At 40.5% G+C, this 17,290-nt stretch overlaps 1 protein-coding gene and 1 non-coding gene across 2 annotated transcripts in view; both read right to left on the bottom strand.

Moving 5' to 3' along the window:
• Positions 1-17,290, bottom strand: part of CEP295 (centrosomal protein 295) — a 47,025-nt gene that overhangs the window by 10,484 nt on the left and 19,251 nt on the right. The window contains exons 12-20 of the mRNA XM_064170032.1: positions 16,729-16,932; positions 15,396-15,493; positions 14,210-15,287; positions 13,191-13,362; positions 12,911-13,063; positions 5,688-5,794; positions 4,043-4,181; positions 1,341-1,504; positions 559-622 (exon numbers count right to left, since the gene is read on the bottom strand). Coding sequence (XP_064026102.1) covers positions 559-622; positions 1,341-1,504; positions 4,043-4,181; positions 5,688-5,794; positions 12,911-13,063; positions 13,191-13,362; positions 14,210-15,287; positions 15,396-15,493; positions 16,729-16,932 — 2,179 coding nt within the window. The remainder of the gene's footprint in view (positions 1-558; positions 623-1,340; positions 1,505-4,042; positions 4,182-5,687; positions 5,795-12,910; positions 13,064-13,190; positions 13,363-14,209; positions 15,288-15,395; positions 15,494-16,728; positions 16,933-17,290) is intronic.
• Positions 4,432-4,515, bottom strand: LOC135174147 (small nucleolar RNA U2-19). The gene has a single exon (XR_010301748.1). It is a non-coding gene; the product is annotated as a small nucleolar RNA U2-19 (small nucleolar RNA).

Here is a 17,290-nt window from a genome sequence, read left to right as displayed (position 1 = left end):
ATGACATAATTGGAAGTCCTTCCTGGTCTAGATGAACCTGTAATTCTACAATTCTAGATTTCAAACATTCCAGAAAGGGAATGGTTCACATTAGAACACTGACATTATCTTCATGACAGCTAACAAGGATGTCCTTGTTTTCAGGAACCATTACATTTTTTTTAGAGAGCACACAACTCCCAGGAGTCTGTTAATCAGTGTCTCAAATTATATGGCCCTACATGAATAATAAAATATTATGCATTATTACCTCTACCTTCCTGAAGAGAAATTCATGCATAATTGAGTGATACACTTGGCACAAACAGCCTAGCTGTGGTAACAGGAAGCTGCAACAACTAGAATATGATCAGATGAATACCTGCGCAGACACTATGCTCTGTGGACATGCACGTACAGCAAAGAATGAAGAACATCAAAGCAGGAAAGTTTTCACAGGCAGAATCCTTAGTGATGTTAAAATGTCAGCTGAATATAAATAAAACAGATTGACACATAGCACTGAGCAAACTCCTCATTCCCAGTGACAGCACAAAAATGCTTTAAAATGGCAAATACCTTTGAAACATGTATTGTTCTCTGAGAAAGTGGCCAGGTCTTCAGCACGTTTCCCCAAGATCCGCTGTATAGAATCATAGAATCAACCAGGTTGGAAGAGACCTCCAAGATCATCCAGTCCAACCTAGCACCCAGCCCTAGCCAGTCAACTAGACCATGGCACTAAGTGCCTCATCCAGGCTTTTCTTCAACACCTCCAGGGATGGTGCCTCCACCTCCCTGGGCAGCCCATTCCAATGCCAATCACTCTCTCTGCCAACAACTTCCTCCTAACATCCAGCCTATACTTTGCCCTGGCACAACTTGAGACTGTGTCCCCTTGTTCTGTTGCTGGTTGCCTGGGAGAAGAGGCCAACCCCCACCTGGCTACAATGCCCCTTCAGGTAGTTGTAGACAGCAATGAGGTCAGCCCTGAGCCTCCTCTTCTCCAGGCTAAACAACCCCAGCTCCCTCAGCCTCTCCTCACAGAGCTGTGCTCCAGACCTCTCACCAGCTTTGTTGCCCTTCTCTGGACACATTCCAGCATCTCTCTTGAATTGAGGGGCCCAGAACTGGACACAGTACTCAAGGTGTGGCCTGACCAGTGCTGAGTACAGGGGAAGAATAACCTCCCTTGTCCTACTGGCCACACTGTTCCTGATACAGGCCAGGATGCCATTGGCTCTCTTGGCCACCTGGGCACACTGCTGGCTCATCTTCAGCTTACTATCTATCAGTACCCCCAGGTCCCTTTACTCCTGGCTGCTTTCCAGCCACTCAGTCTCCAGCCTGTAGTGCTGTACCTGACTTCCTTGATAAAGGGACATCTCTCCTTCAGGCAACCGAGTTTCAGATGCTCCAACCAAATTCTCTTGTCTCAGCTGTGAGGTAAAGGGCAGCGAGGAGTTCCAAGGGCAGCTTGCTGTTTCTGTCAAAATTCCATCTTCTATACTATCAGCAGACAATCCTGAAAGAGTGAGCTAGATGTTCATAATTTGGCATTTAAACCACTTACACCACATCCAAGAGATACCACTTCATATCTGTAAAGTGGTCTGGGGTTTGGTTCTTTAATTGCTTCCTGCCAATGTTGCCACAAACCTTACCACAAAGTTTCACAAATTCGAGTTGCTGTAGTACAACCCTAGGACTTTTAGAGTATGTGGACAGCAATGTGATCTTGTGGCCAGGAGGGCCAATGCCATTCTGGGGTGTATTAAATGGGCTGTGGTTAGTAGGGCAAGAGGTTCTCCTCCCTCTCTAGTCTGCCCTGGTGAGGCTGCATTTGGAATACTGTGGCCAGTTCTGGGCACCTCAGTTCAAGAACACAGAACTGTTTGAGAGAGTCCAGTGCAGAGCCACAAAGATGATGAAGGGAAAGGAACATCTCTCTTACGAGAAGAGACGGAGGGAGCTGGGGCTCTTTAGCTTGGAGAGGAGGAGAGTGAGAGGAGACCTCATCAATGCTTATAAATATGTAAAGGGTGAGTGCCAGGAGGATGCAGCTAGGCTCTGCTTAGTGATGGTCAATGACAGGACAAGGGGCAATGGGTGGAAGCTGAGGTAAACATGAAAGAGGGTTTTTTTTCCATAGTGAGGGTGACAGAACACTGGAACAGGCTGCCCAGGAGGGTTGTAGACTCTCTCTGGAGATATTCAAGACCTGCCTGGATGTGTTCCTGTGTTATCTGGTATAGGTGATCCTGCTCTGGCAGAGGGGTTGGACTAGATAATCTTTTGAGGTCCCTTCCAGCCCCTAACAATCTGTGATTCTGTCACTTAAGAAACACTGAAAAAACAAGACCAGGAAAATGGTGAATGCTGTTGTTTTATGCTAGCTAGCACATTTTTACCTCCAATGGCATATAAAAAAATGTGTCAATCCTTTAATGTGATCTTGAGCATCTTTATGATATCAGAGTTTCATGCATGCTTAAATAAAAATAGCCTAACACCAACACAAGAAATCTGAGGGAATAAAGGCAATGAAAATGGTGTTTCTAGGTAGGGCACCAGTCCCTCTTTGTGCTCACAGAACAGTTGAAGGCGGCTACCAGGAAAGGTCATTATTAAGCACTCAGTATTCAACCAAGGTGCAGCCAAACTTGAAAAACTTATTCATGCAGCTGAGTAACCAAAACCCTTGGTATTTTAATTACACAACTAAAGAAAAACAGTACAGGAAAGCTACAAATTATCTTAGAATCTGCTTTAGCTTTATGTCAACAAAACACTGATTTGTCACATGAGTTATGAAGTGTATTACTCAAAATAACACTCAGCAGTTTAGAACATTAGGTTTAAAATGAGCCTCAGAAATCTCAGGCTGCAAAGCCTGGAGTCTTCAAGAACAGATGTATAAATATAGAATAACTCAAACACATGCTGCTCATGAGATCAGATATATGTCAGATTAACACAGTATTAAGCCTTGAAGTCAATAAATCCACAAGTACACTATCCAATCACTTTCAAACTCACTTCCCACGTTCATAGGTAATAATGTCAGGAAGCAGAGGAACAATTATTTCTTTTACAAAGGAGTTTAACTCTATGAAAAGCTAACAAGATAAAAAGAGGCAGACTGCAAGGAAAGTAGTACATGAACAGGCATTTCTATTAAAAGCCAATATGGCATTCAAATGTTTTCAAAAAGAAGTTATTAAGAATTGCTATGGCAGCAAGCAGATAGTAGAACTATTCCCTTAACAGCAAGACAATCATAGCTCTTTAACAATCCATGATACATATTGATTAGAAAACACCACTATCAGTAGGAGATCAGAGTTCTTAGTTGTTTGTTGGGTTGGTTTAAATTTGCCACTTGAAAATTCTTAGGTATAAAATCATAGAATCAGCCAAGTTGGAAGAGACCTCCAAGATCATCCAGTCCAACCTAACACCCAGCCCTAGCCAGTCAACTAGACCATGGCACTAAATGCCTCAGCCAGGCTCTTCTTGAACACCTCCAGGGACAGTGACTCCACCACCTCCCTGGGCAGCCCATTCCAATGGCAAATCACTCTCTCTGGCAAGAACTTCCTCCTAACATCCAGCCTAGACCTCGCCTGACACAACTTGAGACTGTGTCCCCTTGTTCTGTTGTTGGTTGCCTGGCAGAAGAGACCAACCCCCACCTGGCTACATCCTCCCTTCAGGTAGTTGTAGACAGCAATGAGGTCACCCCTGAGCCTCCTCTTCTCCAGGCTAAACAACCCCAGGTCCCTCAGCCTCTCCTCACAGGAGTTGTGTTCCAGGCCCTTTTCACCAGCTATCCCACATTCCAGGCCCTTTTCACCAGGTATCCCATCTGCCCAAGAGCACTCACAATATCCCTTGCCAAAGCACATGTGTTGGAAGGTTAAATGTTTTAAAGAAATAAAACTAATCACAAGCACAGAACTGTTAAAGGGAGTTCCACATTAGCTCATCTCAGAACAACTTTAGGTTCAGGGAGTTAGACCCATCCTGCTATAAACAAGAACAACAAAATCCAAACACTTACCAGTGTCAACAGGGCTTGCATCCAATGCCTCACTAGTCAAAAAGCTTCCAGTGGAAATTGTTGAAGACAAGTCACAGGGTATTCCTTGCATGAAAGGCTCTGACCCCAAGTTCAAGGATGCTACTCTAGCAAGTACTTCCTAGGATAAAATAAAATAGCACTACCATGTATTCAGACTTAAAACACAATTCATGCTTTTAAATTGCACATTTTATCTTGAGCTCAGTTCAAGTGTAGAAGCCTTCATGTTTTGCACAGTCAGGCAGACACAAATTCATCACTGCTCAGCACATCACACTCGCATCCAATGTCACATACCACTCCCCAACAGCCCCCCCACCCAAACCCCCAACACACACACAGAGACACACATACAGTATCAGAAAGCTTCTCAGAAATACAAACAAATCATGACACCTGGAAGATAATTTTACCTTCTGGTGGTCAGATTTGGCTAATTCTCATCACAGATCCACTTTGATAGAATTGTGGATCTCAGAGGAACATAGGTGCAATACATGAAGCAGCCAGGAATTTCACAAGCACTTGTAATACTGAGCCTTTTCTGTACAGGAGACTGCCTCAGAATTGTAATTCTGTTAAACTAAAAATAGTCTAAAATATTTTGAGGCAAGCTCTATGAAGTGACAAAACAGAGAGTGAGTGCTCTCATACTTCCAAATTTTGAAGAAGTAGCTGTGAACGTTTCTTCCCCAAACTCTGAAATAAAATGTGCATGAAGACAAAAAACTAAGACACTCTTCCCCTACATTTTTCATCATATACTACCTGATATAAATACATTTAGTATCTACATTATACCTTTAAAAGTAATTTTATATCTACACATCACACAGCATTTTTTAAATGCTGTGTTTATCTTCTGACAAAAGAAACTGATCTTTGGGTGAGGGAAAAGCAGATGATATCATTGGTGCTGACTCTGGTAAGGCTTTGAATACTCTCAGGATATTCATGTATCCATCTGAAAGCCAAAACCTGTATGGATAGACAAGAAGATAGGTAGAAAAAATGGCAGAATAACTAGACTCAGAGGACAGTAACTAAAGGGTTAGACTCTACTTAAAAGTGGGGAACAAGTGAAGTAATACAGGGCTCTGCCCTAAGACCTTTCCTCTTTATTATCTTTGGAAATGACCTCTAAGAGATAATGTCATACTCTTATCAAGTTTGCAGACAACATTGTGTTGAGGACCATCCAATTCACTTAATGGCAGAGCTGACATCTAGAAGGACTTCTTGAGGCTGGCTCTACAGGAACAGCAAAAATTCAGCAGGAGCACATGAGAAGTCCAGCACCTGGGAAGGAAGAGCTTTACACGTAAGTCTGAGCTGGGACCTGCCTGGGGTGCAGTCCTGTGAAAAAGGATCCACGAGTCTTGAAGACAGTAAGAGGAGCCAGTGGTGTGCCTAGGCAGCAGAGAGAGGCAACTGCATCCTGCACAGTCTGAACAAGACACAACTAGCAGATCTATCACAGCCATTACCCTTCTTGACTTAGTGCTTGCTATACTGCTGCACCCAGAATACTATACCCAGTCTTAGCCCCTCAATATAAGGCAGAACTATTTCATCACAAAACATCAATCAAGTTCTGTTACACATTTATGTTGACACTACTAACCACATTATCATGCCTGAATGATGGTCTAGAATATGCTGTAACTCCTCCTCCACCTTCTGCAGCAAGAACTGGTGAATCTTGAGCCACCTGAGAATCCTCAGACTGACCTGAACACAAAGACAATAGGACCAATAAAGGAACAGAAGGCAACTTTTCAGTTTATAGATAGCAAGTTTCTGCACAGCAGATGGCAGTACAGCTCTACGGCTGCTGTCCTTACTACAGGCACACTGATTTTGCCCATACTTGTCACTTCTCACCTACAACGAGATACTTTCTGCTCTGCTGTGCCACCAATTTAATTAGCAACCAGTGTTGCTCCTTGACCAGCCTTCCTAAAATTAGCATGACTTGCTCTCTGCAGAGCATGCAGGAGGAGCCACAGATTCATGTTTTGTCTCTGTAGAAGGAAATACAACTTTATTAGTGTTACTAGGATCATTTAATTGTGGTGGGGAGAACCTTTTGTCCTCTACCATTACAATGATTACAAAGAAAAAACCAGACATTTCAAATCCTCAGCATTTGTAAGGCTCTATATTTAGGCAGATCTCATAGCATTTTATGAATGCTAACACTAGCATATACCTTATATAAGCTGAAACTCAATTTAATAATGCAAAGTGTAGTTCCATTTTTCCTACTGTTTGAAAAGAGGGGGAGAGGTTTCTTCTGTGAGGCAACACCAGTGAAGTATCTACATGATGTGATACTTCTGTATCTCAATCAAAGCAAAACACTGTGAAACTTAGAAAAAACATCCTAAAATCTTAAGTTTTCTATTTTCCATTCCAGAAAAAAGTGCAAGAATCTAGGAAAGTACATCTAAAAATGCATTTATTTGGATTAAAAGAGAAGTTAACCTGTTCTTCATTCAGTCACTATGTTGTCATCTTAAATGCTAACCAACCTGAAAATGAAAGGTACAGAAATTCTCAAATGGCTTCCTTTTCTCCTCATACTCACAAATTCTTCAGAAACTTCTAGCAGGCTTGATCCTGATCAACTGTGACATTTTGATCAGTAACCAGAGAGCCACTGGCAACAGAATTCACAGAGTGGAAGAACAGCAAAGAAGCACAGTAGCACTCTAACAGTAAATATCACCTCAGCCTCTTGCAAAGCCTTGTCTGTTCACAACACTGTTTCAGATAAAATTGGAGGTCTAAGAGTATGGAACACTGATTCTTTTCTACAGGTAGGTGACAAATGTCCTCAGGAAAGGCAACTTTTAAGGTTTGAGCAGAATGAAGCGGATGGCTGTGGCAGCAGATTTGAGTCTACGTGGTGTAAGTCTGCTTGCCTTCTTTGGAGCAGAGTAAAAGGGACAGAGGATCCTGAAAATGCACAAGGCCTTGAAGAAAATTCCTTGAACCAGCATCATCTCTTGGTGTTTAAATATCTTTGCTGCAGAAAACCAGAAAGCAGGGGACAAAAGATTTCTACACTCCAAGTAGTAGCAAGAAACAGTGGTGAGAAATGGCTGTCAGCAGTCAGGAAGCATTTATTCTATAACTTGATAAAAGAAAGTAAATGCTTTAACAAGCCACCAAAGAATTCTCCATTTCCCAATACCTTTACCTCACAATTAGATATTTTTCTGAAAGAAATGATTTTCTGAAGGGTACTAGTGACAGGTAGTAATTTAGGATGCATACAAGATGAGATGCAAGCCTTTAAATTTCTCCTGTATGTAAATTCCATGGAGAGAGGTGCTACAAATGTTTCATTACTATACTGCAATACCTTCCATTGTTCTTGTGATATCAACACAAGGGATGAACAGTAGCAATTTCATGCTATAAACTGAAATATTTAATTAAACATTCAACATGCTGCTCTCCCATGACTTCATTACATTAGAATCCTTCAAAAGCTCTGGTTATTTATAAAGGAAGGGTTTTTCATTCTTCTATCCTCCCCCCCAAAATAATAGTGCAAAGTTCTTGCTGCTCACAGCTTTCCAATATTGATGCAGGACTTACACATTTTAAACTCCTAGGCACCAAAATAGGATGAAGAATTTGTATTTAGAAACTCAGTGTAACATACAGAATGATCCCCCCCCCCAACAATATGATAAAGAATTTGTATTTAGAAACTGTGTAATATAGAGAGTGATTTTTCCTCCCCCAACAATGATGAAGGATTTGTATTTAGAAACTGAGTGTAATATACAGAATGATTCCCCCCCAAACAATATGATGAAGAATTTGTATTTAGAAACTGAGTGTAATATACAATGATTTTTCCTCCCCCAACAATGAAGGATTTGTATTTTGAAACTGAGTGTAATATACAGAATGATTCCCCCCTCAACAATATGATGAAGGATTTGTATTTAGAAACTGAGTGTAATATACAGAATGATTCCTCCCTCAACAATATGATGAAGAATTTGTATTTAGAAACTGAATGTAATACACAGAATGATTCCCCCCCAAACAATATGATGAAGAATTTGTATTTAGAAACTGAGTGTAATATACAGAATGATTTTTCCCCCAAAAAAACATGATGAGGAATTTGTATTAGAAACTGAGTGTAATATGCAGAATGATTTTTTCTATCCCCCAACAGGAACTTAAGTAAAATAGCAGCAATTACTTTAGGGTGTAAAAGACAACAGACTGAATAACAAATCATTCTGAAGACAATATAAAAAACAGAGTTAGTCCAAAACCAATCATGCAGAAAAAGAAGATAAAAAAGTTGTAGTCCAAAGTGGTTTCACTAATTTGGTCATAGACAATAATGAATTTTGGACAAACAAGGGGGATAACTAAAACGAAAAGGAAAATGGAAAATCTTAGGTTATCTTGGACTACACACAAAAAAAAACCATGCCTGTAGTAAAATCAGTATATGGGGTAGCAATATATGAAGATAATCACATCTGGAACACTGTTTAATAGAACCAAGGAAGATGAAGATGTGTAAAGAGAGAGACAAGCCTGTTGTTATGTAGTGAATGAAAACTGTGAAAGATGCACGCATCAGATCTAGTCACCATTTTCAGGTTGACCTCCTAAGGAAGTTTATGTCATCAAACTGCTTACCTCACCTGTAGGTTTACTCTGGAATTCCATATTAACAACTTGCATTCTGTTAGCTCATTTTACCCAAACTGGAATAGGAAAAATAAATGCTAACTGTCCCAAGTTTCTAACTGTCCTGGGCTAGGGTGGATCCCTCCCCTGGTAGAATAAACTCATCACAACACGGATTTTGTTTGAAAAGTCAGGGAAAGATGAAATTGTATTTCTTACAGTTTAATAGTATAAAGAGAAATGAACTACTAGAGAAAAAATATAATAGCCTTAAGGAAGATGGGGAAGGGGTCAAGCAGTGGTGAAGCAGCCAAAGCAGCAGCAGCCAAAACAGCAGCAGGGGAATATAGCAGCCAGGCGCAGGTCGAGCAGCAGAAGCCAGCAAGAGGGAAGAACAAGCTGTGCTTCTAAACATAAAGCTCTTGATGCTTCAATGAAATTACATTAACTTATCCACTGATGCCACTGAATGGCCTATCCCTGGAATGTTCACCTCTCCCCTGTGTCTGAGCTAGAAAATCAGCTCAAATGGAGCCAGATCATCTGGTCATACATCTGTGGCATGGTAAGGGAGGAACCCTAGTCATAGCCTCACTGAGGCACCTACTGCAACATCACTTCAACAGTTACCTCTCCTTTCTAGCTGCCAACCAGCTGATTTGTTTCTGCAGTACTTGTAGCCACTCCATTACAGGTGTAGGGATTCATGCTCCCCTAACCAGAAACAGTCTTTAAGACCTATTTTACACTCAGACAAGCCTGTCTCTAAATTTGAGAGGGTTAAGGTTATCTTTCTTCTTGTAATAATTGGATGAAAGAAACCTAGGTAATTACAGGAAGAAAAAAAATAAATGCCTGCCACCCAAGAACAAATCTCAAATCAAAGGGAACTCATCTTTGTTGATAAAGTATCCAAGCAGATTTGCCAAGTTACCTTTTAAGAACCCATACAACTTTTACCCTTTTATCTTTAATGCTTTATTTTGATCAAGCACCTAAGCAGGGAGTAATAGGATTTGTGGACATCTAGTGGTTCTGTAATAATGAAAGCAAAACAACTTGTAAGTTGTGAAGCTTTACATTATTTGATCAAAGGTAGGAACCACCAAGAACTTCAAAGGATAAGGTCAGAGCTCACATGCCCAAAGAGGTCCCTGGCTCTCACTTTTAGAGATACAATTACATTTTGAAAACTAAAAGGAGAACTAAAAGACACATGCACCAAGAAGCAAAATTTAACATTTCCCAATTAACTAATAAAAAATGGTAAAAAACACAAAGCTACAATCAAAAGTAACAACTTCAAATGGAGCCAGATTATCCCCTTCAGAAATTTAATATTTAATCCAGGCTAAAGAGTCTCTTGCTCAAGATGCTGCACTAGTTACTGAAAGGTACCAGAATGTGCTTTACAGCCTTCAGATTAAAAAACCACCATTGACAGTTTTGGTGGCTGAACTGCTCAGGAAGATAATCCTCTTAAACACATAATAACAGGCAAATCTTTCTTTTTCTTGTAAAGAAATATGGATGCTCACATGAAGTTTCCTAATTCTCTCACAAAAACCATTGTACTGTTCACATATAATAGTCACTAATATAAAGAAGATGTCACATGAAGGGATTTCATATTAATTTAGTAATGGCTGATCTAGCAATGCTTCTACAAAATACACACAAGCCTTTTCTTCAAGTATTGAAAAAAAAGACAAAATTCTTTAGTGATAATTTAAGTTCAAATATTTAAGTTGGGCTATAAAAAGAATATTTTTCATAAAGAATATTCTAAGAATTATAGGAAGCAGCTGAAAGAAAATGAGCTGATAGACTTATTCCTAGTAAATCCTGACTGAATTGAAAAGGATGTCTCACAACCTAAATGAAAAGATCTCCAGATTTGGGGCAGTGGTGAAATTCTCAGCAAAACCAGGAGGCACACACTACATAGCTGCATGGCTCATAAAGATGTACACATAAAGTATCAAAGTTGCTGAAAACTTTGTAGCTCTAGTGTATTTATTTCAGGTGGATAATGCAAACAACTGGACCATGAGATGCTATCATAGAATCAACCAGGTTGGAAGAGACCTCTGAGATCATCCAGTCCAACTCATCACCCAGCCCTATCCAGTCATCTAGATCATGGCACTAAATGCCTCATCCAGACTTTTCTTCAAACTGCCTTAGTCAATGTTTTACAAATTTTATGTAATAGTTCCCAGAGAGTCACAGGCACAGTGTTTCTCAGCTAGAGAGATAATGAACCACATTTCATCTGCAGGACATTTGAAGAGGAGTAAGTGCACTGTAACTGAAAGTACTGGAGCCTTTAAGCTGACATTATTCCAAAAGAGGAGACACAAGATGAATTTCTATAGGTAGGGAAAAGAAGTAGGAACTAAAACATCTACTTGTTAGTCCAGTCTCTCAAAAAACTTCTTAGTAGGTCATTTTCTTAGTTTACCTAAAGGCTAGTCACCTTTGTCCTTTCATAAGCCAGTCAATCTACCCATAACACACTTAAGAGGCTTCAACAACCTTGTAAGAAAGTTATTTTGGGCATTTAGAAACCACTTTTAACAAACTCAAAATTTTAAATAAAACCAATATGGTTTAATTTATGGAATTGAACTAACTCAGACACGAACACAGCTCCTCCTCAAAGTTGTGATCTCTTAGTAAAAGCTCCTCACAGATGAGCAGATTGGAATTAAAATAATCCTTACATTATTGCAGTATTTTTATTTTTGTTGTAACTAACAGCTGATTCTTTTGAAGTTGTTCCTTTGAGTTAAGGAATACACTCAGGCTTTTTTGTCTCTGTGATATTTGTAAGCAATTTCTTCATAGAATGGTCTAAGTTGAAAGGGACCTCCAAAGGTCACCTAATCCAACCCCCTCGGCAGTAAGCAAGGGCATCCTCAACTACATCAGGTTTCCCAGAGTTCTGTTAAGCCTCACTCAGTATCTACAGGGATGGGAATCCAACCACCTCCCTGGACAACCAGTTGTGCTCCAAAATGCTTTTAAAAGGTGTTTTGTCATTAAAAAAAAATCCCAAACACCAAAAAAAACCAACCCAAAACACAAACACCACTGAAAAAGGGCCTAAAACTTCCTGGGGAAACTTGATACTAGTTAATGGTTTCATACTCACTCTTTTGGTATGATCAAAACCTAAATCATTAAATACCATCCATCAGCTCTGACAGTTGTCTTCACAATTACTGTACAACTGCCTATTAATAGAGGTCACAGTATCACAGTATTATTAGGATTGGAAGAGACCTCACAGATCATCAAGTCCAACCCTTTACCACAGAGCTCAAGGCTAGACCATGGCACCAAGTACCACCTCCAATCTTGCCTTGAACAGCTCCAGGGACGGCGACTCCACCACCTCCCCGGGCAGCCCATTCCAGTGTCCAATGACTCTCTCAGTGAAGAACTTTCTCCTCACCTCTAGCCTAAATTTCCCTCAGCATAGCTTGAGGCTGTGTCCTCTCGTTCTGGTGCTGGCCACCTGAGAGAAGAGAGCAACCTCCTCCTGGCCACAACCACCCCTCAGGTAGTTGCAGACAGCAATAAGGTCACCCCTGAGCCTCCTCTTCTCCAGGCTAAACAATCCCAGCTCCCTCAGCCTCTCCTCGTAGGGCTGTGCTCAAGGCCTCTCACCAGCCTCGTCGCCCTTCTCTGGACACGCTCAAGCATCTCAATGTCCCTCCTAAACTGGGGGGCCCAGAACTGAACACAGTACTCAAGGTGTGGTCTAACCAGTGCAGAGTACAGGGGCAGAATGACCTCCCTGCTCCTGCTGACCACACCATTCCTGATGCAGGCCAGGATGCCACTGGCTCTCTTGGCCACCTGGGCACACTGCTGGCTAGCAGCAAAGTCAACAGGGAACTTCAGCCAAAGAATTACAGTGAGTTTTCTTTTCTTGGTGAAAATTCATTTTGATTATCTTTTTCTAGACAGACACTGACAGGATAAGCTTTTGTCAACTATAACTCACTCTGATAATGTTGCATTTAATATACATATATTAGCAATAACTCAAAGAATTATTCAGAAAAATATTAGTTCAGAAAATATTCATCTCCTCCAACCTGTATCTCTCAGGAAGAGCATTTACTACATATTTGCTATCGAGATAGGTAAGACAGATATTACCTGTAAAAGAAATATTACAACTCTTTGATGTGTCTGCTTCTGGTATAACACTAAGTTCATGCTGTTCCAAATCAAGTCCTAACTTGACTTTTGTCACAGGTGGTTTGGAAGATTTCCATTTCTGTTCTCTACACAGAACTCTGTCGGATTGATCTGTAAAACAAAAGTTGAGTGTTGCCATAACATAACTGTATCAAACTAACCTGGAGAGATGGAAGAACACTCCATCTCAGATCGAAAATGAGAAAATTTACAATGAAAAAATACTGCACAGCCTTACCAGTCTGCTCAGCTGGACCAATGCACTGTGAAATCAGTTCACTTCTGTAAAATTTACTCCTGCCACAGTTCTCCTGATGGTGGTTTTCTGAGACTTTGGAGAAGTCAGTCCTGTTAATCAAGTCAGGCTTTTGTGCCTCTGTCATTTCTTCATTTGTGCTCAGACGTCTCACCTTAAAAAAGGGGAGAGAAGCAACTGTATGTCAGTTGACATTTATACTCCTTTGCCAAATCAGCATTTTGTCACATGTGTACTCCTTGCAAAGCAATATTGAGCACTCTGAGAAAGTAGTTCAGGTATCTAAAATATTGGACAGACTTGCTTAGGTCACAAAATTATTTGGACATATAGGTATTTTGCTTAGCTCTATAAAACTAAAATGACTAATGATGTCTAAACTAAAACGACTCAAAGGATTATTTGCATTTTCAGAGCCTTTGTTAGCTTGAATCAAAATACTCAGTACTTTCAACAGAACTTTTAAAAGGTGCTTCTTTTGAAACTTAAAAATAAATAAACCTGGATTTTTATTCTGTTACCCACAGAGAAGGAAAATTACAAGTCAAAAGTGCAGCTGCTGCACCAACTTCCTAATGGGTACACATAAAAAGATAAGCTTTATAAAAAAAAAAAAATCACCTATTCAAAATGCTTAAAATATCCTTTGAGGTACTGCTGAAGTATTTGTAATGTGTTTTGCACATATGGCTGCATTTCTAGAGCCGAAGGAAACTACAGCTGCAGATATTTTGGACGACAGAGAACTATTTCAACAGGCATTATGTTCAGCTACCAAGCAGGGAAGTTCACACTATTTGTGTTTGAACAAAACGGTGCTCTTGGGGCTTACAGAAAAGAACTACTGATTACAAATCACAAGTCCTAATCGAAGTTTTTATTACGGTAAATCACACAAAGCAATCGACACTCCATGGGATACTCTGCTAATTGGGAGCATTCCCTCTTAAGTTCGATTACCTACTAGATGACTCACCACGCAAAGCATTTAGAAAGCTTACCTGCCTGTTCAGAAACTGTTTCAAAGCCTCTTGCTGTCTCTGCATTCGTTCCTTCAATTCATCTTGCTTCTGTAAAAGCAGTTGTTCTTGCATTTTCTGTCTAGAAAGAAGAGCTTCTCTTTGTGCATCTAGCTGCTCTTGCAATTCTTTCAAATACTTTTGCTGAGCTTGGATGCTTTCTGCTGAGGCCAATACTCTGTCCCTTAAGTTCACTATATCAGAATAATTAAATAAAGATGCATCTTCCCTTTTTGATATCAGGAATTCCCTAACACCCTGAGCTTTGGATTCTTCAGGAGGTATAGTCACGGGTTCAGAAAGACTGAGGGGTTGTTCAAAGCTTGTTGTTTTGATGGTGCTCTCTGCAGGTCCCTGTTGACAGGCCAAAGAATCAATTGAGGCTGCTTGAATTAGATGAGAGCCTTTTGGTGCTGGCATAAGAGATGTCTTAAGCAGAGGCTCTTCTCCAGCTTCTGTCTTTGCTTGAGGGATAGATATCTTCTGAGATGACTCGTCGAAGTGCACTGCTTCCAAAAGCTCAGAAGTATCTTCTGCAGGCAAAACAAATCTAACATGTTGTTTGTGTGCTTCCGGTTGCATTCTTACTGCAGCAACATCTTTCATAACTAACCCTGATGACAGCTGCAAGTGAGATGGTTCTCTGAGGTGATTATTTGAGGTTTCCAACATTCCCACTTGTACCTGTGAAGGACAGTCACATGGCAATCCAAACTCTCCATGCTTCAGTTTAGGTGCTTCTATGAACTGTACACACCTGCCAGGACAAACGTGCATTTGCTCTTCTTGTTTTGACGCTGGTTTCACCACCGTGCACGGTGCTCCTGAAAACACAGGTAGTGACAGGGCATACTCTTGTGTGTGAGCTTGTCCAGATGACTGGTATGGTGTCGGTTGTACTTCTTGCCTCCACAGAAGTGGTTCTGAGACTGACTTTAAATTAACTGATCTTGTTTCCACAGAGCTCAGGGGTGTTGCAGGAGACAAGCATCTTTGCTTCAATTTATTCTGATACTCCTGTAGATGCTTTCTAGCTTCTTGGACGGTTTGTTTGTGCAGCCTGAACAGAACAAAACCATAAATCTTTCCAGAGTAGTGCAAAAACATCATCAATTTAATCAAAAGGAATTCAAGGCAACTCAGAATCTCATTTCACAAAGGAATTTACCTATTCTGCTGTAGAAGGCGTTGCTGATAATCATGGATCATCTGCAAATGTCTGTCTTCTCTGTGACTCCTGGTTTCTAATCCGGCATTACTTCCAGTCTAATGAAATACAATTATTTTAAATGCACATATACAGAGGACTCAAAGAAAAGTATTAAAAGCAACGACCTTAAGGTATAGTTATTTCTCTTAAGTTTACAAAAGCCACTTGGTACTACTGTTTGAAGTCTGTGAGATTTCACCCTCAGGCAACAAAGCTAAATTAGTTTCTGGAACAGATGGCCTACAGCTACAGTGTCTCTTGGCAAGTCAAGTATACATCATCAACGATGCTTACAACAGCTTAACTCAAAGGTAAATGTACCCAGCAGCAAACATCGGAAGCAATGATCCAACACAGATGCATTTTCAAGGCAATGAGATTCTCAGAAGGTTGTGCAAATTATTCAAGGTTTTTAAAAAGTATTACTTTCACAGTATCACAGTATCATTAAGATTATTAGGATTGGAAGAGACCTCACAGATCATCAAGTCCAACCCTTTACCACAGAGCTCAAGGCTAGACCATGGCACCAAGTGCCACGTCCAATCCTGCCTTGAACAGCCCCAGGGACGGCGACTCCACCACCTCCCCAGGCATCCTCAATAAATTCCTATCCTTTAAGTAGCTATCTGAGATCTAGAGGCACAAAAAACGTGGGGGTGGAGGACTTTATAGTCTTATTACTTTTTTGTATCTTCTCAGAGAAGGATGTGTACATGCATAACCATTTTCAGATTTTACTACCAGGTATTTTAAACATGTTGTCCTTGGGACCACAACATTCAAAGTCCAGTGATACTGTGCAAAATACAAGCTTCCACATTAGACAAAAGGAAGCTTTTATATGTACAAACTTCAGATTCACAACCTAAGAAAGCCTGATTGATTCTCTTGATTGATGTAATTTAAAATTGGCAAACGGTGATCATGACTTTTGAAACAAGGATTACTTAAAAAATACATACACCATCATAGAATCAACCAGGTTGGAAGAGACCTCCAAGATCATCCAGTCCAACCTAGCACCCAGCCCCATCCAATCAACTAGTGCCTCATCCAGTCTTTTCTTGAAGACCTCCAGGGACGGTGACTCCACCTGCCAATCACTCTCTCTGCCAAGAACTCCCTCCTAACATCCAGCCTATACCTCCCCTGGCACAACTTGAGACTGTCCCCACTTGTTCTGTTGCTGGTTGTGCGGGAGAAGAGACCAACCCCCACCTGGCTACAGCTTCCGTTCAGGTAGTTGTAGACAGTAATGAGATCAAAGTAGTTTTCTACAACTCTTCACCTCATGTTCCACTTTGTCCTGCTGGTGAGTGGAAGGCACACAGTGGCTTTGCATCAGCTGACCTGGCTCTTCCTCTTCTCTTTTTTTCTGAGTCGCTTCCAAGCAGGTTTGCATTTGGATCTTCAGAAAATCAGCCTCCAGACGTGCTCTCTCTTCAATTTGTTTAAGCAGCATCAGCTGTTCCTGCTTCTGTTGCTCTATTTGCTGGTACTATCCAGGAGAAAAATAAGGGTAAACCTTTAGAACTGAGTGACAAATCACACATACACCAAACGTTGTTACAACTTACAGCAGAAATTCTATTGCTTGTGACAGACATTTCTGAATTGTAAGAGTCTTTTAAAAATAGTTCCAAAGCTAACAATGATTGTTTTGCTGGCTAGGTAGTTCTAATAGTCCCTGAACCCATTTAGTTTTGCACTAATATCTGTTCTCAAACTAACAGAACAGACAAAAATGAGATCTAGCCATTCAAGATGTATTATAGTTTTCCAGCAACTGCAGTCGAAGTCCTGTTCTTAAATTGAATTCAGAAATCTACTTAGCATTTTATAGAGCTTCT

The sequence above is a fragment of the Pogoniulus pusillus genome, chromosome 3, assembly GCF_015220805.1.
Source record: "Pogoniulus pusillus isolate bPogPus1 chromosome 3, bPogPus1.pri, whole genome shotgun sequence".
Taxonomy (NCBI): Eukaryota; Metazoa; Chordata; class Aves; order Piciformes; family Lybiidae; genus Pogoniulus; species Pogoniulus pusillus.
The sequence above is the reverse complement of the archived record's forward strand: the minus strand, read 5'-3'. Positions and strand labels throughout refer to the sequence as shown.